At 42.1% G+C, this 22,668-nt stretch overlaps 1 protein-coding gene across 2 annotated transcripts; it reads left to right on the top strand.

Moving 5' to 3' along the window:
* The first annotated feature begins 3,816 nt into the window (after positions 1-3,816).
* CSRP2 (cysteine and glycine rich protein 2) lies at positions 3,817-21,797 on the top strand. 2 transcript variants are annotated; one of them, XM_035126739.3, is made up of 6 exons: positions 3,817-3,886; positions 14,005-14,123; positions 17,374-17,542; positions 19,113-19,242; positions 19,604-19,697; positions 20,422-21,797. In XM_035126739.3, the coding sequence occupies exons 2-6, from the start codon at positions 14,012-14,014 to the stop codon at positions 20,496-20,498; spliced, it is 582 nt and encodes a 193-aa protein (XP_034982630.3). In that variant the 5' UTR covers positions 3,817-3,886; positions 14,005-14,011; the 3' UTR covers positions 20,499-21,797. The 2 variants fall into 2 exon arrangements, with proteins under 2 accessions (XP_034982630.3, XP_088532997.1); XM_088676871.1 differs by lacking the exon at positions 3,817-3,886 and adding an exon at positions 5,601-5,667.
* The last annotated feature ends 871 nt before the right edge of the window (positions 21,798-22,668 follow it).

The following is a 22,668-nucleotide window of genomic DNA, read 5'->3' as shown; positions in this document are numbered from 1 at the left end:
ACCACAAAACAGTCACACCCTGGAGACTCCCCCCCTCCCCAAAGGTAATTCATCACTGTTTTAGCTAACAGAGTTCTTCACAGTACAATATTAAAATGATTTAATAAAACAAGCTCAACTTTTTAGAGGAATACCTTGTCCTAAATTATATTCCCTATTGTGAATGATTACTGGAGCTATTGAAATTCTGTGGAACAGGTTCCTTCAATGGAGCTTGTGTTGGGCTAAGCTTTTCAAAGAGCTCCATCCAGGGTTCTCAGATCTTTAATTTAATAACCTCCTTATTTTGCTGTGCTTATCACATTCAGGTGCCATGATAGCATCTGTACCTGCGCTCTGCACAACACATTGTTTCTCTAATTGCATTTAGGATTACATATAAATTGCATGCTGCTCTCACCTTCTTACATGTAGCTACTAGCATCTCAAGTGGAGCTTAAACTACAGGCAAATTTTTAAAAAGAATTTTAAAAAGATATCATCTCTTTAAACATGCTTCCTAAGGTGCTGAAATAGTTTTCTTTAACTTTGTACTCTATACATTTAACAAGCAGCTCTGTTCTTCATGAGGCTGTAAGTTTTATTACCGACAAAATCATTCACCTTTAAGACTGTTATTTAGCCCAATCTACTGGCATTCTTTTGTCACATTTAGCATTTTACTGTACATTTTACTGTACTGTGTGATGGATGCTAGGATATAAAGAGCACCATATTAATTGAAACAAGTTTGTAAATCAACCTGGAGAACTCCGGAGCCGATAACAGATTTGAAATTACTCGAATGCATATAATTGCCTCGGTTTTAACAAGGTTGTGTCCATGCTAGAGACCTTAAGTTACCACTGAAGCATTGCCTTTTTGTAGTCACCTAGATGTGGAATTAAAACAGAGGTTCTTCACAGCACTGTCCCAGAATTTAGAGGCTTTTATGATGTTTACTTGCCATGGCCTTGGCCTTAAGCTGAGAGTAGGAGTAGGAGCCCGCTGAGCCGAGAACTGTGGTGATACCAGCTGAGGAAGTTGACTTAGGGCTGCAGATGCACCAAACAGTGCCTGGAGCACACCAAGCTGGTGGTCACAAAAAGGCAAGCAATTCTGCTCCTCTTCCCTTTGCTAGATGGATGGGGTAACTTTCAGTGGCTGTGCATGTACTGTAGCTTTAAAAGCACATCCAAAACACATTACTTCCCTCAAATAATTCTGTGCAGTGTAGTTAAGGGTTGTTTGGAATTGTAACTCTGTGAAGGGTAAACTACAGTACCCAGAATTATTATTTTTGGTGGGGGCGAATGTGGTTTAAAGGTACAGTGTACATGGCCAGCAACTCATCATCCTATGAAAATGGGACTATTCTGCAAAATGGAAGTGGGCAGGCCAGCAACAGTTGCTTCTAGGTGCAAAACCAAAGAGGCTGAAGGTATAAATTTACCAGGGTTCTTGATTTTTTCATCTTTCCACAGCAGGACAAGTGATGTGGATTTTACCCTGACTTAGGGTAGCCAGACTCAATAGAGGACAGGACTTCTGTGCCTTTAATTGCCCTGCTCTCTTTTTAGTTTGGAAACCTTAAAGAGAAACCAGCAGACCCTTTGTTTAATTTCCAAGCAAAGGGTCTGCTGTTTCTCTTTAAGGTTTCCAGACTCAAAAGAGAGCAGGGCAATTAAAGGCAAAGAAGTCCTGTCCTCTATTGAGTCTGGCAACCCTATCCTGACTTGAGATTTATACTCAAATACTGCCATTAATTTTGTACATGTCCCTTAAATGTATCACGAATAGGAAACAAAACAGCTTGTTCAGGAGCTTCCCAAGTGCATAGAACACACACACACACACATATAGAGTGAAAAGCATATTAGCGTTCATCCTTATTATCCATGTGCCTTTTATACACCAATCCATTCATTGTTTATATAAATGTGATTACCTTGGTCTCTGCAATTTGGTCTCCCCCCCAAAAAAAATTTCTTCACTTAGAGCAATTACATGTTTCGTATGAAAATACTTACCTTCAACGGAAGACAATAGTTTTCTATTGCGGCATTATTCAGAAGTTATGCCTGTGTGACAAAATAAAACAAAAAGAGCTTTGTGTTTAGAAATACTCAGCTGATACAAAGACTGATCCTCAAAAGCTCTGTTGGCAACTTGGCACCACCCTCTACAGACTGAATTAGGGCTTTTTAGTATATCATGAAGATAAGTCTAGCTGCAGGGCAGGTAGTCTTACTGTGTGTGGCGGGGAGGAGGAGCCATATCCCTGATCTAATCTCTAATTCTTTTTATTTAATCTTAAATTAATTTGATGCTGTGCAAAGACCCGACCTCCATAGAAATTTCAAAAAGAAAATGTTCATAAAATGGTAGGGCATTGTTCTTGGGGGGAAGGACAACAATATTTATCTTTACGTTTTCCAAAGGGCTGGATGAAAACTCCTCAACTTGGATATTACCACTAGGGAAATTCAACCTCTAAACTACAGTGGGGAACAGCCTGTGGCCCACTGGGCCTCTGCATGTAGCTTGCATGGCCATTTCGACCAAGCCACACCTACCTGCCCTAAACCTGACATCATATGCTATCAAGTGGGAGGGGCAGGTAAGGGCCTGGCTTGGTTGAAAGGGTCTTTGCAGACCCTAAGTGCTGATTGTTGGGCACTTTGGAAAGCACTGTGCTTGGTGCTGCATTCTCAAACACCAGCAGTGCTTTGGAAGCGCTGTGCTTGGCATTTCCCAAGCACAGGGTTTGTAAAGCCCAGCACTTCTGGTGTATCCAGTTATTGGTCCACCTTGCCCCGGAAGATATGCTTCAGTCCACAGCAGCTCTCCGGTGTGTAGGCTAAGGTTTTTTCTCTGTCTCCCAAATCTTGGGTGCCAGACTCTAAAGAAACCTTTTCCAACCTGGTGCCACCCAGATTTTGAACTGTGGTCAAGCTGGCAGCGGGTGAGGGAAGTTATAGTCGCTCAGAGAGCGTTATGTTTTAAGGCAGCGTACAAATATTGTAAATATACAATAATAAGGACAATACTGTAGTCCAGTACGGTGCTTGCCACAACGGCCAACCAGGTCCCTTCAGGAAGGCAACAAGCAGGGCTCAGAAGGCAATCTATTTCTCCTGCTTTCACTTGCTTGTCCCCAAGAAACACGTTTGACTCGTCTTCTGGTATTTGAGGAGAAAGGTACCTCCATAATTTAGAGACACTTGACAGATGTCAAATGAAGGAAGAACATTTCTGTCTGTATTAAGGATTTTACTTTTTAAGCTGTAAGCCATAACAAAGAAAAAAGACATTCCAAGTTGAGCCACCAATTCAAATCTTTATTTCCAGCCGGCAGGCAACACTCAAATGGAGAAGAGAGTGTAATTTCCCTTGTCCAGCAGCAGCAAAAACACCCCCACCACAAATTCCGACTACTAGACACACAATACTTTATTTATTTCATTGGGACTTTTATAATATAGAGAAGTCTGGATCTTCAGGAAAGGCTCTGCTTTGGAAAGCAATGCATGTCGAGCTTCCTCAGCCCTCCCCCCTCAAGTCTGTACTGTAAAAGGGGGAAAACATCAAAGGCCTATTTCTAATGGGCGGACCGCGGACGGTGTCTGCAGCTCCGCCGCTGGAACGTGTGAACAGTTGAGGGCCGTCAGAACGCGAAACGGGAGCGAGCGAGGGAAGGCGAGGGCGCGCAGGGCGGAAAGAGAAAGGGCGGCCCGAAGGGAAGGGGCTTGCCTGGCTACGCTCCGTCGCAGCACCGCCCCCTTGTGGGACGCTATAAACAGCTGCAAGGGAAACCCGGCTGTCTTCTTCTGTCGCACTTGTGGCGGAGTTGGTGGGGAGCCCTGGGAGAAAGAGTTTCTGAAGCAGCTGGTGGCCGCGCGCCCAGGTAAGACTCGCTTGATTTTGTTCCCCTTCTGTGTTCGTCCTCCACAGTCTCGCCTTTCTGCACAGCCTGGGCGCTTCGCTTTCCTAGGTTTTAAGGGGGGGGGCACGCTGGGCTGGCGCCTCCTGACGGTGGGCATGATATCCACGACCCCTGGAGCTGGGACGCCCGGCTCTGTTGCTCCGCGCGTGTGGATGCTCCTGCTGCTGCTCTTCTGCGGAGGGAAGAAGAGGAGTATAAATCTCTGCACATGCTCCGAGAAGCGAGTCGGGTTCAGTGTATTCCCGTGTTTTCGTGGTCTCTCTTAGAATGGACGGGTCATAACCCTAGTGCCTAGTCAGAGGCAATTTTATCTTCTCCCTTCTCCTGCCGCTTCTCTCCACTTTGCACAGCCGTCGCAGTTCATTGAAGCCGGGTGTTAACCCAGCTGTAAAGCTGTGCTTCTCTCAAAGCTTTTCATATAGTGCCCAGCAGGGCCCAGTGTATCTGGAAAGGTGAACGTTTCTGAATTAAAATCCTTTTTATGGCAGCCTTTTCTTCTGCTCCTGAGCACCTTTTGGGAAAGTTTCACTGGGAACTTCGGGTGGGGTGAGATAATGAGGTTAAAGGAATCTTTTTAACTCTTGCCTGGAAACTGCTCTGTTTCCCAGCTCCCTGTGCTCATTTGTAAAGTAACTGCCGCTAAGTGGCTTATTGGTGAGAAAGCAGGAACGCTACTCAGCGCACTTATTGTTTCTAAATGATGTGATGTGATGTGAGCGAGCAGTTTGTCTGGAAATGGTTTCCCTTTGATGTGCATTGGGTAGTAGAGTTTCTTGGGGACATACCTATGGATAGTTGGCTGCTATCCTGTTAATAAAGCAAATCTTAAAAGCTTATCCAGGTTGGCCCTGCATACTAATCTATAATGGAAGAAACTACTGCTTGGTAAATATCCATGTTACGCTGTAGGTATTCTGCTTCATTTATAGATCTTGTTGAACAGCAGTTTGTTTTTCCAAGTTTGTGAAATGGCTCTTTTAATAGGCATGGATTAATTAGGAAAAGACCAGCTACATGTCATAAGCCCCTTAGTGCAAAGCTAAATGCTGTAGGTAATGGGATTTAGTTGCAAGTCACATGCCCTGATAGCAAGTTCAAGTCACCTGCTTGCTAATTGTCTTGACCCTAAAATTAGCTACTGCCAGGTTGAAGATATGCTAGTGGCAGGTTTTTAGTCTTCTAAAAATGAGTGTATGGCTTTTGACATAAGAAGTGGAACAGAATTGCTGCAAAATCCATTTAAAGTAGGTGACTCTGGAGACTTTTTATTCCAGTGTCTGGATATATAGAATTTAGAAAGTATAAATGTTTATTGGCTATATGCCATTGTAGTAGTAATCTTGGCCAGTATACAGTATTCTGCTTTTCAAGAAGCCCTTATGAGAGGCAAAATGCATAACTGTCTCCCTCGCTGCAAGGATTTGGTAAACTTCATTCACTACCCCTTCTTCCACACTTTTAAACCATTTTCTTTGGGTTTTGTTTGAAATTGTTGTAAGCAGCTCCGAATTGCTTTTTGACTGAAAAGCGGTGGTACAAAATATTGTAACAGATAACAATAGATGCAAGAGTTATGGCTTTTGGGTTTATAACCCCATAATTGCTTAATTACTTCTAGGGGGGGGGAACTCCCCATTTTTGCAACAGATTTTTATTTCTTCAACCCCTAGAACAGGTTCTGTCATGAACTGCAAGAGTCAGGAGGATGGAAATGGAAAACTGAATCCCATTGGCCCTTGAAGGTAGTTGCATAATTCCTTGGATCTGTAATGCCTGATTCTTCAAACTTGTTTAACAGCCTGGATACTATCCTGTAGAACAGTGTAGAATATTTTCCATCCTAGATTGCCTTCTCTGTGACTGCTGTTGGATTACACTTTTAAGTTTAACAATTAATATATTTACATTTTTTAAAAGCATTTTTACCTTTCCTTCTGTCACACTCAAGGAAGGCAGTTTACGATGCAAAATTATATGCCACAAATTAAAATAACAAAAACACAGACATAGTAGCACCACAACATTGTTTGGACAAACAGAATCAAATGTGTGGGGACTACTAGAATTACTGAGATCTAGAATCTGTAAGGAGTTAGGGTCATTCTTTTCTTGCACAGCAAATAGTACATCCCTCCAAGCTGGGAGAACTGGCATTGAAATTGTAAATACATAAGACAAATTCATTGAGAATAAAGCTCTCAATGACCACTAGCTATGCTGGTCCCCCCCTTCTGAAATTAGCAATGGAAGTTTCCTCCTTGGCGGGACGGGGACAGGGGACAGTAGCTTCATGAGGACAGGGAGGTATTCCTCAGAACGACAGCGTAAGGAGAGGTGTTTTTTTTTTTTAAAAAAAAATTGCATCCTGTAATTTTGGTCCTGATTTTGCAGCTGCTGCTTATCTTTCTGTTAAATATGCATTTTAATTGCAGTTCAAGTAAGGTTGCATCTAGTTTAGCCCTGAGAAATGCCAATTTGCTAAAGATCTCCTACTGAACTCTTTGCCAAAGCTGGCTTCTTGTTCCCACTAGCAGACACTTTCTGCTTGCCAGGAATTTCAGAATAGTTCTAGAGTTGTAATCCACAATAGATCTCTTCTGAAGAGAGAGATTTTTCAAATGGAGCAAGTTGTGTTCTGAGATGGACTGCTTGATGGTTTCCGAAGTCTCTCCTGCAAGTGGTTCGTGAGTGCCTTCTTCTTGTAGACCTGCATTATTATTTATTATTTAGTTAACTTTCTGTACCAACCCTCATCCGAGGATCATAGGGTGGTTTACAATATGAAAACACAAAAATATAAAACATACTGACAAACAGAAATAATACCCTCCCAGTTTAAAAAGCCATAGGTTGCTTAATTAGCCAAAGACCGGAGAGAAGAGGAATTCTTTTGCCTGGCACCTAAAAATACATAGCTAAGGTACCAGGCAAGCCTCCCTGGGGAGAGCATTCCACAAATGGGGAACTGTTACAAGAAGGGGAGATTAGCAATTGGCTAGTAATTAGATTTTCCAAACTGGGGGAGGGTTTTTTGAGGACTGCTTTTACCACTCCTTCAAGCAGGCAAGGACCCCCTGTCTCACCAAGAAGCATTAATAATCTCCCTGGCCTAGTCACCTGTCTCCTCCCTACTAGTTTTAAACAGCCAAGAGGCTGACTGATCCCAAACACCTTATCCATCCTTACTGAAACTTAGTCAACATAACCAAACTAGACAGTGTTCTGGACACCTCTTCAAATTCACCTGTTGTAACATTGGAGTCAAGGTCCAAGGTGATTTTATCCTTAAAATGCTTTGCAAACAAGTGACAGCAAGCTACCATCTGTTCTACCACCTCCTTCGGACCAGACCGTAAAAGGCCCCACACTATCTGGAAAAGGTCTGGTGGATGGCATAGTTTGCTGCTTTCACTGCAACTAGAGAAGGTTTGATGGTGAGTCCACACCAGTGTTAGATTGCATTCAACTGGAGTTTTCCTCCATTTGTGTTCAAGCTGTCTTCCAACTTGTCTCATTGCCTGAAGGTATGGAGTATACCAAGGAGCCAAAAGGGCTCTACAAAGCAGGAGAGGTTGCTCAGGAGTGATCATGTCAACAGCCCAAGCCATTAGAAGGTACCAGAGATCAGCCAGCACTTTGACAGGAGTGCAAATCATAGCAGCCAAAAAATTCCCCAGAGCTGTCTGGAAACCCATTGGATCTATCAGCCTCTGAAGGGTGGACCATCCTATTAAAGGTAAAGGTAAAGGGACCCCTGACCATTAGGTCCAGTCGTGACCGACTCTGGGGTTACGCGCTCATCTCGCATTATTGGCCGAGGGAGCCGGCGTACAGCTTCCAGGTCATGTGGCCAGCATGACTAAGCCGCTTCTGGCAAACCAGAGCAGCACACGGAAACGCCGTTTACCTTCCCGCTGTAGCGGTTCCTATTTATCTACTTGCATTTTGACGTGCTTTCGAACTGCTAGGTTGGCAGGAGCTGGGACCAAGCAACGGGAGCTCACCCCGTCACAGGGATTCGAACCGCCGACCTTCTGATCAGCAAGCCCTAGGCTCAGTGGTTTAACCCACAGAGCCACCTGGGTCCCTATTAGGATTGCACTGGGATCCTATTAGGCCTATGCAAAAGGGAAAAGGTACTGGAAGCCTAAATCTCAACAGGAGGTGATGTGACCATGACAAGGGATTGTGATATCAATAGCACCCTCTTCCTGCCCAGCAGAGAAAACAAGGTCCGGAGTGTTACCTGCTACATGCAGTGGCCAATACCATGTTGGGTCATGATGACCCCACGGTCATCATGGCAGCCACCCCAGAGCCAGTCATCTTGGCATGGATGTTGAAGTTCTCCACAACTAGCAGTCTGGGAGTCCTCAACATGGCCTCTGAGACCAGTTCTGGCAGTTCAGGCAGGGAGACTGCTAGGCATCGAGGTAGGTGGCATTAGTGAATACTGCTTGACAGGTGTATCAATGCACTGTATTGTTAGGGAAAGGATTTGAAGAATGGTAGCTTAGAACTCCATGCTGCAGAGCACAATTGGTTCCACATCATACAAAGGTTTCCTGCAGTGTTCTTAAATACGTTATGGGCATGCCATTACTAGCTGAGGGCACATTAGAGAAACAAATTAATAACTGAATCAGAAGCAGAAACAATTACTATAGTAAACCAAATCTGGACGTATATTAAACACATTCATCTTGAGTGTAAAGCCCAAGTATAGATATTGGTGTTAATAATGGATGTTGATCAAGTGCCCTCCATTAAGATATTTAGGGGGGGGGAAATATACATCTTCCAATTCAATTGCCATTGTTTAAATAGGCAGCTGCGTATTAGAAGTCAACTCGCCTGACACCTGTTGATAAAATTGGTTCAACGCCATTATTTCCTCTTCTGTACCAAAATTAGTATTTACAGTAGTGCAGAAATAATGTATAGTGGTTGTGCAGTTCTGAGAAGCTGTGTCAGTGAATAAAATGATGCTACACTTGCCACATGTGCTTATATGGCATGCAAATATAAATGCAAAAGTTTCCCAGTGCAATCTTGTTCTGATGACTTGTTCTGTTTGTGGAATGAGTACCAAAAGCAGGGCCAGCCTACTCATAGAGAATCGTTTTTATGGGAAAGAGAAATAGCCAGACCCGCCAGTTACCATTTCTTTGCTATTTCTGGGTCCATTACTATAACTATTATTGTACACATTTGTTGACCACTTTATGGCATAAAACCATTGAAGCAACGTACAGGGTAAAATACAGAATAAAATGCAGAAGCACAATAAAACCAATTCAACAAACTCTTAAAAATAGCAACAACATTTCATGAAAATGGAGAATTGGTCTTTCATAAATAACTGGGTGACACCTCAAGGAAAGCTTTCCTAAACAAAAAAGTAGGTGCCTAAATATCATAATGCTACAGGTAGGTAGCCGTGTTGGTCTGAGTCGAAGCAAAATAAAAAAATTCCTTCAGTAGCACCTTAAAGACCAACTAAGTTTATATTTTGGTATGAGCTTTTGTGTGCATGCACGGTATCTGAAGAAGTGTGCATGCACACGAAAGCTCATACCAAAATATAAACTTAGTTGGTCTTTAAGGTGCTACTGAAGGAATTTTTTTATCATAATGCTATGTGCCTGTCTGATTGTGGCTGAAAAATGAATCTAGGGAGTTGGGGCTAAAAGCCCAGTGCAGACTAATTGAACCTCTGTGTCAGACGTATGGTATTCTCAGCAGGATCCTATTTGAGGAGCACAGTTGCTGGGCAAGACGATGCCTTAGATATTCTCATCTCAAGTTTAGGACACTAAATATTAAAAACAAGACCTTGAATTGTGCCTGGTAGCATTTTGGCAGCTAGTGCAGCTTCTTCAGCAGAGGATCTGTGGTGTTGATGGGGTACCCCAGTCTAGCTGCTTCATTCTGCACCAGCTGCAGCTGCCAGGTTTAGTGCAAGTGAAGCCCCACGTAGAGCACATAGCAATAATCCAGTCTTGAGGTTACCAGTGCCAAGGTGAATTCCTTGGAGTATGTGGTCTTTAAAGTGGAAGGAAATGAACTTATACATACACATTAAAGTTGGTTGCCAACAAAGGAACAACAGAACCCCATTTAAAATAAAGTTCCTAGTGGGTTTTCTCTTTAGGAGATGCTATAAAGTGGGAAGGAATCTTGTACTGCAAGGTTCTGGAGAAAGGAATGCAGCTTATATCCGTCTTAGTGTCCTGTTTGCTATGATTGATATCAGCTGCTACATGGTAGTGCAGCCAAACCCTTGGATAAATGTAATGGAATCCCGACATTTTAGATTCCAGTGGTGCCAAGAAAGACAAAATAACAGTATATGTCACAAGTAACCATTTCAACCTCATCTTGACCACTATATAATGCCAAAAACTGGAAAAGCAGTATTAAACTCTTGAGGACTCTTAAAGGGATGTGTTAATATTAATGTTGCTACCTAAAATGGAGCTACTAGGGTCATGCAGAAGAAGACTTGTAATTGCTGGGTAGGGAATGCACTAAAATGTCCTGATCTGGATTAATCATTAATCTTCTTTTCCTACATTCCAATAATGGTTTACTCTAGACAATGGTCACTGAGCTGTGCAGCTCTGCTTTGTAAGATTTTCTGGGTCACTCTCTCCATAACGACTAAGCTGAACTTGGGTTCAAGCTATCTGAAAAAGCTAATAGAACAGCAATGATTTATAGAAAGATTCTTTCATTTGTACACTTAAAGGAGTTGGCTGCTGTTGTTTTCGCTGTTTATCCAAAATCATTAGGAGTTGGGCCAGGTTCACAATGTGACCCGACCCAAAACACACACACACACACACACACACACACACACACACAGAGAGAGAGAGAGAGAAAGAGAGAGAGAGAGAACTGTGTATCAGAGCAGCCTTGTCTGCAAGGCGGCAGCTCCAGTATTTCAGCTACACAATATGTGTTCTTGAAGCATCAGCGTCAACGGAAGTGGTTGCAGTTACTCTTTCATCTGTGAACTTCTGTCTTACGTTGTCTGGTTTGTCCAAAGGGCTACTTTGTGGATGGGTGTGTTATAAAATAATATTGGGGGGGGGTTGCAGGACACCATTACTAATGAACAGAGAGGGGTGACCGAACCTGACAGCTGCAGTTACCCAGAATCCCTCGCAACACCACCTTCTTCGCCTCTGCTCCACTCCAGAGACCCGCACCCCTCCCGCTTGGACTCAACCCTGCCTTAAGGAAGGCTTAAGGATCAGCACATGCACACATTTCCACATGACTAGCAACTTGGGAGCCATAATTCCCTGTCAATGGTATCTCATTCACAATGGAAGACTCCTCTGAACAAAAGATAGTGATCAACTCTTATGAAAATGTTAATTTCTCTTTGTGTTTAGGAATTCACACCTGGGAGGGGTGATAGGAGGACTAGGAGAGGTGTCAAAAGTGCTCAGATTTCTACCTTGAACCCTCCTTTTTTGTGAGGTATTGATTACATAGCTGTGATGTAGGAATGATGTATTGGGGGCGTTTCTTGGTGATGGGGAAACTGATAAAAGTGGAGGTTCTCTTTTGTTCTGGGTTCCTTCCTTGTTCTCCTGCGTGAGGGGAAGGACCCTGTTGCAACAGCAAATAAAGGCTTTGCTTCTCAAACTTCTCTGGTTGGCCTCTGTTATATATTCTCCGACCGATGGAGAACCCAATATTGCTCTTGTGTACCCCATAAGGGAATAAGAGCAGATTTTTGCTTAGAACAGATGGCAACCACGAAGGGACTTTTCGGTTACCCGGATTCTGGGGGCGAGGAGGGAATGATGCTCCAGCGCGAAAAAAGAGCTGTTAGATAAGGATGTGTGGATAGGTATCATTATTTTCTGGTGACTGGAATGCTGTGCCCTTGGAGCTTTACTAAGCAAGAGGTTAATTTGAGAGAAGACAATTTTAACCAGTTAGTTGTTAAAGTTGTGAAGGACACAATGGTGTCCTTAACATGATTAAATAAAATAAGATTCCTAATATAGTAGAGGAAAAATGAGATTATAACAGACCTCACAATTGGCTTCAAAATCTAGCACAGTCATACCTTGGATCCCGAACGCCTTGCAACTCAAACGTTTTGGCTCCCGAATGCCGCAAACCCGGAAGTGAGTGTTCTGGTTTGAGAACGTTCTTTGGAATCCGAACATCCAACTCTGCTTCCGCGGCTCCCAATTGAGTGCAGGAAGCTCCTGCAGCCAATCGGAAGCCGTGCCTTGGTTGTCGAACATTTTTGGAAGTTGAATGGACTTCTGGAACAGATTCTGTTCGACAACCAAGGTATGACTGTAGTACGGTAGAGTGAAATCGAAAAAAAATCCATTCAAAAATTAATGGCCCATGGAAGACGGGCAAACAAGATTACCTTATCAGTGGCTCAGATGGAGTTTAGCTTCATTGCGTATCAATCATTTGAGGCCAAGATATCTTGGGCGCAATTACTGCTTCCAATGTGGACTTCACTTGACTTAGCTCTCTTCTAGTTGTCTCTCTCACCCACTAGACAAATGTTCAGCGGGACATATGTTCTCTCTGCCCCACATCGCCCCTGCTAAGCAAGCAGAAGCTGTGTTTCAACAGGCATATTAAAAGATTTTTTAAAGCACCTTTTAAGTTTTTCCTTGTTTGTTCTTGGGCTGTGTGTTAAAATGGAAAACAAAGGTCACCTTTTCGCCACATAGAGATGTTCCATTTACCAATATTAAAAGTTTAGATACACCTTTCTAAGCAAATACCCACCCCAGGAAGATTACAATATTTTAAAATGTTTGTTTACCTTTATACACTTTCTTGCTGTGTGCTAACCCCCACTGGAGGATAGAAACTGGCTTTGTGTTTTTGAGGCATTTCTCTCAAAACTACAGTGGTACCTCTACTTACGAATTTAATGCGTTCCGAATGCACATTTGTAAGTCGGAAAAAATTGTAAGTCGAATCCCATAGGAATGCATTGGGAGAAAAAATTCGTAAGTAGAAGCAACCCTATCTAAAAATTCGTAAGTAGAAAAAATCCTATCTAAACCCATCCAATATGGCGGACGAAGCTCCATTCATAAGTAGAAACATTCGTAAGTAGAGTTATTCGTAAGTAGAGGTACCACTGTAATCTTGTGTCCTTGGTCAGTAGAGCTTAATAACGTTCCTTGCTCCTTTCCACCTCCAAATATATTTTCTTTTGAGCCTTCAGGATCTGCTCATGGTTCCAGCTTGCATCCTTCTCTCTTCAGTGGAAGAGGGAGCTGTGGAGAGTTTACTGATGTTGGATTAGGAAGACTGCACCAGAGGCATTTAGGAGAATGGGCCATTTGCTATTGTCCCTTGCACCCCTCCAGTGGGGTATGGCGTGCTGCACATGTTCACTTCCTCTGCTGAGTGGAAAATAGATGTGTGTGAGTGAGAGAGAACATGCACTGGGGCATACTGTTTCTGGTTCCAGTTGTGTGAATGAGGGTGAGGTTACTCCCCTGCTTTCTGAGCATGATGGAGTTGTCTGGAAGAATTGCTGCACTCCAGTGGATACTCCCAACCCTGCTTTCATCACATTGCTGTAATCATTCTCTTACAGGGAATATCTATGGAATGCTCTTACGATGTTGTGAGAAATCTATGCATGACAAATGATTTGTTCCCTTAAACCTAATATGAAGGCTTTGCTATTTGAGAAATGTATGAAAACTTACCTCAGCCTGCAGTTACTCCAGGCTGTAACTCCCAAATCTCTCCCCCATCTCTCTCTGTCTCGCCTTACCCCCAGCAGCAAGATGTCTATGACAAAAGTGTCTCTTACTAAATGTGAAAAAGACTCTTAGGAATTGAAATTGGAGATGATAGACATACCCTCCTATGTTCATTTGTTTTGTAACACACACAAAAATCCTTAATAAAACTTAAAACAAAAACTGATGGAGTGGAAGTTGGAGGGAAAAATTAAGATCGTTCTAGAAAAGTTTTTGTTATTTTCTACAAATCTTAGCAAAGCTCCTGCTGTGGAAACAAAACCTCTACCTTGTTGCTAATTGCTAGCGTCTCTTTTGCAGACTCAAAATGCCAAACTGGGGAGGTGGCAACAAGTGCGGGGCCTGTGGCAGAACAGTGTACCATGCAGAAGAAGTTCAATGTGATGGGAAAAGCTTCCACAAATGCTGCTTTCTTTGTAGTAAGTACTCTTTTCAGTTGAAACAGTGAATGGGCAATGCAAGTCGTGAGTAGCAGGACCATGGGTTTTGCTATTCAGCTCCAAAGACCAGTGTTTCTCAACCTTTTTTGGGCCACGGCACACTTGTTCCATGAAAAAAATCACGAGGCACACCACCATTAAAAAAGTTTTAAAAAATTAACTCTGTGCCGCCCTATATTATAATTATGACTGTAAGAAACACTTGCCAAATATTGCTTTCCGGCGGGTCAGCGCTGCCGAGTTCTTAAAAGATCCGGGTTTCTGATCCACCCCACCCGACCCCGCCGTCCCGTATCTTACCCTGTGTGTGTTCTCGGACTTGTGAGAGGACGATTTGGTCTTCATGCCTCCGTGAATTAGCAACAAACTACCTTTTGAATGATGGAGATTGAATATTTTAAAAGTAGCTACTTGAGACACACGTGCGGCACTATTAGCTGCTGGGGGCTGCCATCTTGGCTAAAGGATTCTGGGATGATCCTGTCACGTGAGGCATAGGGAAAATGGAAATAATGAAAGCTGATTGGTCTGTGGAAACTAGAAGGGGCAAAGAAATAGGACGCCCAGGGAGGTGGAGTTTGCAGCTGCAAAATCGCCCTTCTCGTCGCCGCACGTCGCGGCACACCAGCCAGCGTCTCGCGGCACACTAGTGTGCCGCGGAACAGCGGTTGAGAAACGCTGCCAAAGACAGACATCTTATGGCTTCAAGGAGCAAAGAGTGTAAAATACCAAGCACTATCTATGCTGCCTTGAGCAACCTTGAGTTCCTTTCTTCCCAGGATGACTCGAGAGGACTGTATCTTCAGCAGAGGAATGCAGTAGCCTTTGTCAGGAGAGCACTTTCAAACCACCACAGGAAGTGGACCTACTTGCATGTCTCATATAACTGAGCACATGAACAATAAGAAGCTGATCTAGCTGTTCTTTGCAAGAGAAGTGGACCAATTCTGTCTAGTACTGAGAGTATTAAAAGGACTAGAATTAGTGGGATTCAAGACGGAGCTTTATCACCATCTTTGCAAATGAAAGTGGTCAGTGGTCGGCAGGTTATGGTCCTCCAGATGTGTTGGGGCTGCAACTTCTATTGGCCTCAGCAAGCACGGCCAATCGAGTTGTAGCCTCAGAACATCTGGAGGGCCACACGTAGCTCACTTCAAGTCAAAGCCACCATTTCAGTTGGCTCTGAGCTGAATTTATATTCTAAGATTAAGCATGTTAACAAAATACCAAGTTTAATCCATAAAAATGCCTGTTTCACACTGTAAGCTGCTCCAGCAGTTTACATTTCAAAGATCATTTTGTGAGAATTCATTAGTTGGCTCTCTTCCTCATCCATACCAAATAAGTTAATTGAATGATCTGGTTGATTTTCTATTTCAGCACAGTGGAGCCAAAATTCTGTTGGGCTTTGGCACGGGAGGCTGTTGATTGTCTTAAATGAGCAGAGTCTACGCGATTATGTTTCAGGCCAACAGCTTATTGAAGAATTGCATTTTTGTATTAAAAAGCTTGTTCATTAGATACTAAGCAAAGGATTGCATCAAATAACTGCTTTGTGATGCAGCTGCCACAAAGAAGAGGCAATACTGTTGTGACATTAAACGTGGATTGTAGTTTACCCAAGCTCATGTCATGAAATTAGTAAGAGCAACAAGCAATTTGGGTGGGGGAGGCAGGGCCTGGAATTTTCAGTAGCTGCACTTCAGGAAAAGCAGGGCAGTTGATAACAGCTGTCAAACCTCATGGTAGCAAGAAAGTCAATGAGCTAAGCAGCAAGGCTGGGAAGGTAACAGAATAAGCTCAAATTATTTGCAGTTTAGGTTCAGGGTTGCTTCTTCCTGTTTAGGCTTAGACATGGAAAATATGAAGGAATAAGTTTCTGAGGATGCATAAAGAACTCAGCTGTGAAGGAATTGGTTATCTCATTCGGCCTCTACAAATCTGGGATTAAAGGCGAGAGCCCTCCTAGTTAGAAGGCGTGACTTTTCCTGACAACTCTTTTCATGAAACTAAACAGTGTCTTGTGAGATTATCATAGAACACATTGTACACTACAGAATTCAACTACAGGAGTCAAAACCCAAAGTGTGGCACTGCTCTGCTTCAAAAGGAAGCAAAAACACACACAATAGAATCTACTTCTGTAATGCAGCTTGACTCACATTTGATGTGGAATAGCGATGGGCAGACAGACTAGATGTGAGCAGAAATGCATTTCTATCTTTGTAACTTTTACAATGCCAGTTAAAAGGTGGGTATTTTCATTGGGTGTGAGGAATGGCTGGTGCTGGTGTCAATCCTCTACGCTGTGATCTTGACTGCATTTGTGCACCTATTGTTATGTCACATTATGTTCTGATGTTGTTGTTTAGTCATTTAGTCTTGTCCGACTCTTCGTGACCCCATGGTACAGACCATTAAATGCAAAAGCTCTTGCACTCTTATAGATCTATCTATCTATCTAATATATATATATATATATATAAATTTCTTACTAGGTGAGTTCTGAACTGCCTGTTTCTGGTGATATGCAAAAACAATACTCAATTTTGAAGTGGTGTTAACTAAAGCATGTTGCCCTGAAGTAAACTTCTTGAATGTGAATGGTGGAGAGCACATGGACTCCATTGCGCTGAGTGCTCATATAGAACTACCCATATTTTCTCATTAACAGAGAAATTCTGGCCTCATTCCCAGGAAACAGAACAAGCAACTTAAAAACTGTAAAAGCAGAAATAGGTTACTAATGGTAATTCAGGACATGGATTTAAGTTGGGTGGGTCAGTATTCCCAGTAAGTCTCTCAAATGAAGTACCCGTAGAAAGTGCACCAATTATTATTTTTTAGTGCCTCTAGATATGGATACTTTGTAAAGTAAAAGTGGGAACTGTTGCATAATTAAACATGTTGTGTGGTTTTTAAAAAGCAGGAGGGAAAATTGCTGACCTCAGTTCCTGGCTTCTTTTTCAGCCTTGTTAATTAAACTGCATCAAGCTTCCATTCTGTAAATGTCACAATTATAAATGGGAAGGAGGGACAAGTCCCTCCATAGAGCAAAATATAATCCAGCAATTCAAAAACATTCCCCTCTTTTCATTTTCCAGTAGTCCACTAAGGTTTAAGAACTACCAGAGGCACTCCCCCCCCCCTGGCACTTGATGTTCCTTTCTGTTAATAAGTAGGCATCAGTTTCTTGAAGAAGCAAATTATTTCTTTCTTTCTTTTTCAGTGGTCTGCCGGAAAAACTTAGACAGCACAACAGTAGCCATCCATGATGAAGAAGTCTACTGCAAATCATGCTATGGAAAGAAGTATGGTCCAAAAGGCTATGGCTATGGCCAAGGAGCAGGCACTCTTAATATGGACAGAGGGGAGAGGCTGGGCATCAAGCATGACAAGTAAGTATAACTTGCATTCTACTTGAGCTACTTGTAACTGCTGCTGGCAGTGTGACCCTACAGGAAACAGCCTGCAGCCATGCTTTTGTGATGTCTGTATTGTGTATTGTCCCTAAGCAAAATGGTGGAATGGTTGAGTTCACTCTGATTATATAACTATGCCTTAGTTATTAGCTTTCCAGGAAACGAACATCTCTGGAAAGGAGTCAACCCTGGTTTACTCTCTGCATGTAATAGTGATTCAGTTTTCTCAGCTGTTTATTATGGAAGTGTTTTATAATTAAGGGTCTACCTCTTAAATAAAGTTATGTTACTTTAGAACAGACATCCCCAGACTTCGGCACTCCAGATGTTTTGGACTACAATTCCCATCATCCCTGACCACTGGTCCTCTTAGCTAGGAATCATGGGAGCTGTAGGCCAAAACATCTGGAGGGCCACAGTTTGGGGATGCCTGCTTTAGAATCTCATGAATATCCAGCCTAATATATATGATGGGGCAAACCAATGAATGATTCACATGTGACACCAAACCATGGTTTGGGCACAATGAGAATTGCGCTTGTGCGCACTTCCTCTTCTCTATATGCACTCGGTTTCAGTTGCTTCCTCCTGAATCAAAACCAGTGCACATTGGCTTGTGCAGCAGCAAGCAGTTATGGCTTCAGTAAGCCAGGAGCATGGGGGGGGGTAGTAATTATGAGCAAGGCTTGGTATTTCATTTGAACAGTCTCAACATGTTGGATGCTGAGCAGTTCCTTCTGTTCAGATGAAGGCTTCAAAGATGAATTTATAGCTATAGAACGCCTTCACTATAAAATGAAAAGCCACGATGCTGTCCACCACAACCTCATTGATTGTAGTAGGATTTTCAGGGCCCTCTAAATGGATAAGAATACTTTGCTGGTGAGGGCACCTCCCCAAATGACAGGGGATTTGTTCTAAAGACAAACAAGCCACAAGGCAAAAAAAAACCCTCAAATCTGTAGAAAGGCTGCATGCATTTTAAAGAATACAGGGAATGCTGTGGCAGTCTTTATTATAGCCAGAACTTCAGGCACAAACGAGGCTGTATTGATGTGGGCTTTCGATAAAGGTTGTTTTTTATAAATTCCAATGAACTTTAGAGCAAAAATCCTGATGCGAGGCACTCTTAAATAAGTACATTTTTTTAGCAGTGCATATTTGTAATCCTAGCCATTATTCAAACTAAGGGATAATTTGCAAACATGGCTGTCTTTAAAAACCTCTTTCATATTACAGGTGCAAATTGAGGGGAAATCATTACAACAGCATTGTGAGAGTTCAGTGCACCAGCATATAGAAGTATAACTATGGGCTAGTATGCATCTATACCAGGTTATTGGTTTGTGGGGTTTTTCCCTGTTGTTTTTATTTTGTATTTTTATGCTCTGAACCACCCTTTGATCTATGAATGAAGGGCAGGACACAAATATAATAATAATAATAATAATAATAATAATAATAATAATAATAATAATAATAATAATAAATAATGGATTCCACTGAAATGGGATATTCACGCTAGGGCACCTTTACTTTATTTTAGTGCACCTTCTCACCGACCTACAACAAGTCCAAATACTTCAAAGTTTGCCCAAAAATTTGGAGGAGCAGAGAAATGTTCCAGGTGTGGTGATTCTGTGTATGCAGCCGAGAAAGTAATAGGAGCTGGAAAGGTAAGGTGGCATAGCGTTGCAAATACCTTGCCAAGCAACACTGACACTTTTCAGATTCATTAATTGTAGATAAAATCTTGAGTTGTTAGAGTGGGGTAGCTTGCTCTCTTACAAGAGGTGAGCAAGTAGATCTCGTTGAGGAGGAAGAGATACGTAGTCTTGAGACAGTGGCCAGCTGAATCCAGTTTCTTAAATATTTGTAGTTAAGTTCTTTTTACTAATAGAGCAAGCTCATATATGAAAAATAAGATAACTCTAAGAAGACAACTTTTTTTTGTAATGCCTACTTGAAAATAAAGGCTTGTAATTTTTAATGGTGCAATACAGAAGCCTAAAATAAATGTGCTCTCTTTCTATCTAGCCTTGGCACAAAAACTGCTTTCGCTGTGCCAAGTGCGGGAAAAGTCTTGAATCAACAACTCTGACAGAGAAGGACGGTGAAATCTATTGCAAAGGTAAGAGGTTAAGGCAAAGGGCATAAAAATGGCTTGTTCCGGTGAAGAGTCGTATGGTTTGATTCCAGGAAGGGGGGGGACCAACTGGTCAAAGGAATCTATTCTGCAACTGTTCTTTAAGTGGATAAATATTTTCTCAATTTAAGTGATAGTTGGAATAATAATGAAGGTACCAGGTTTTCAACTAAGGAAGTAATTTTAATCATTGCTGTGGATGGTGTAGGGAATACTATTTTACACCAGCCAAAAGGATTTGTATAGCAAACTTTCCTTCTTTCTGAAGTGACAGCTCTATACAGTGGTGCCTCGCTAACGAATGCCCTGCTTAACGAAATTTCCGCTTAATGAAAGGTTTTTTCTAGCGGAGGTTGCCTCCCTAGACGAATGCGTTTTACGAAAATTCGTCTAGCGAATCGCGGTTTCCCATAGGAATGCATTGAAATTCAATTAACGTGTTCCTATGGGCAAAAAATAAAATAAAATTTCAATGCATTCCTATGGGATTCACTAGACGAATTTTTCGTTATAAGAAAAGACCTGTGGAATTAAATTCATCTAGCGAGGCACCACTGTAGGTATAATAAAGGAATAGTTTTGCCTTGGATAACAATAGAAACTCATTTAAAAAATGTTCTGTAAATCTGCTCACTTGAGTACCTGATTTTATTATTTCACCAATACAGTTGCTAAAATTGAACTGATAGTCTACTATTTATCCTTGCAGGTTGTTATGCGAAGAACTTTGGCCCCAAAGGATTTGGCTATGGGCAGGGAGCTGGTGCTCTGGTTCACGCTCAATGATTCGTTAGTGCCATTGCACTGAAATGGTTCTATAGTTACAACTTAAATGCCACTGATTACTGTGAAACTGATAACTAGTGTCCTATGCCGTTGCTTGTCTTAAAGTATTGCATTTTCTCAAGCCTTAAAAGCACACTTTTTACATGCACTGTCAACTGGGTTCAGAAAAGCTTTGTGTTTATAAGATTAGTGTGTCGAAAGGCCCCCTGGAGAAAATTGTTCTGTTTCTACTGCCTACAGATCTGCATCTATATATTGCTTTACCTGCAACATTTGAAGCATGGTATGAGTTGCTTGCTGCCTAAACAAACACTTCATCAGATAATGGGAAGACTGGGAGTAAAAAGCATGTAAATCCATTATAGCCAAGTCTGACATTGTAGATTTGCAGTAGCCCTGCTCAGGCATTAACCTTCCCAATTATGCTCAGTTGCATGTTTAGATCTCTACTCTGGCTATTCTAATTAATGGTATCCTAAAGAGAGACTTGAGGGGAAAAACATGGCTTGACTCACAAGGAAGTTCCCTCCCCTCTCCTTCGCTATTCCTATTTCAGCTGCACGGAAAGTGGTTGGATGGAGCACAGGGGGAACTCTATGAACTCAAGTTTACTATAAGATCCAAGTCTATGATAAATACTGCGGTTATGAGAACATTAAGAGTCTGGAGTAACTTCTAGAAAGCCTCAGATCTTGTTATTACTGTTTGAATACTGATGTTCTGAATTGCTTGTAGAGTTAGCCCTACAACTAGTGCTGCTCTATCCATAATTGGCCATTTTAGAATATACACAGTAACAAAAATGTCATTTGTGATTCAGACTTCTGCAAAGGGACCAGCACTTCCAACCAATTACTAGGGTATCTTCAAGATTGTGGATGAGGCAGTTCATCAAGGCACTAATTTCTGGGGACAGGGGAAGAAGCAGACAGGACAGTAACTAGAAAGCGTAGGGAAATGTAAGGTTTCACTTGTTAAGCAGTTTATTCTTGTGTTGTAGACAAAAACCATTTTTGTCAGATTTTATTCATTTGGTAACTTGTTCCTATATCGCTGCTCCATAGTAGACTTCACTACAGAGATTTTAGACACCTAAGTATATATGAACTATGGGCTTTGCTATTTTTGCAGAATGAACTGGGATAATGAACATCTTATTTCAAGCCAAGATGCTATTTTGCTTTGTTAACCATGCGAGTTTGCTTGGTATGCTTATGTACATGTGGGTCATTTTGAAATTTCTGAAGCAAGGATAAAGTATGCATGTCTCAACAATAAATGGTTAGGCTGCCAAAGAAATGACTTCATATCTCCTTTCAACGTCAACTGTGTGCACAGCACAATTCTGAACAAGGATCCCCAAATCAGAGTACTAATTATTCTTTAACTGTGTGTTCTTACAACCATATAATTAACAAATCTAGGCCTAGGGCATACAGCTTTAGCAAAATGATAAAATACAATACTGTAATAAGAGCAAGAAATGCTTATGCACTAGTAACACTTAAAGCTATTTTCAATACTTAACCAGTCATTTTGGCCAAACTGCATCTACATGACAAACTAGAGATCTGCTCTTCCCGATCTAAGCACCACAGTAAGTGTTACTATTCTTTCATTGTAAAAAGCAGCACTGTCACCCACTTCAGAAATTCTTCTTTTGCCTCCCCGGCTTTCAGTTCAGGCTGAAGGTGCAAAATTAGAGACATGGCTCTAACTTTGAATCACCTCTTCTCTACGTGATATCAGGTGGGTGCAGTGCAAGACCTGGACCAGTTCTTGATTCAACTAGCCCACCCCTGCTGTAGGGCATAATTGCTATTAAAGCCTTCCTGCATGAGCTTGGCTCTCAAAGGCTGGGGGAGGAGGGAAAGTACAAAGTTGGTTCAAGAATAACTTGTGGATCAGAGCTTTCCAAACTGTGTCTCGCAACATGTAGGTGTGTCGCATGAATGCTCCCCACGCTCCTCCAGAGGCTGGAAAACCCAATGACTGTGGTGAAATGATACATGTCTACGAAGTGTCACCAACATGAAAAGTTGGCAAATTTTTGCTGTAAGGACTTAACTCCAATGCTGGGAAAAAAATGTTCTGCTAGTCTACTTACTGAGGTAGCAATGGGCTCTTTGGAGTAACCTCCTAATTAGCAGAAAAGGAGCCGATCTCCTAA

Source organism: Zootoca vivipara, chromosome 9 (genome assembly GCF_965207765.1).
Source record: "Zootoca vivipara chromosome 9, rZooViv2.hap1.1, whole genome shotgun sequence".
Classification (NCBI taxonomy): domain Eukaryota; kingdom Metazoa; phylum Chordata; class Lepidosauria; order Squamata; family Lacertidae; genus Zootoca; species Zootoca vivipara.
This window is presented reverse-complemented; position numbering and strand designations above follow the sequence as displayed.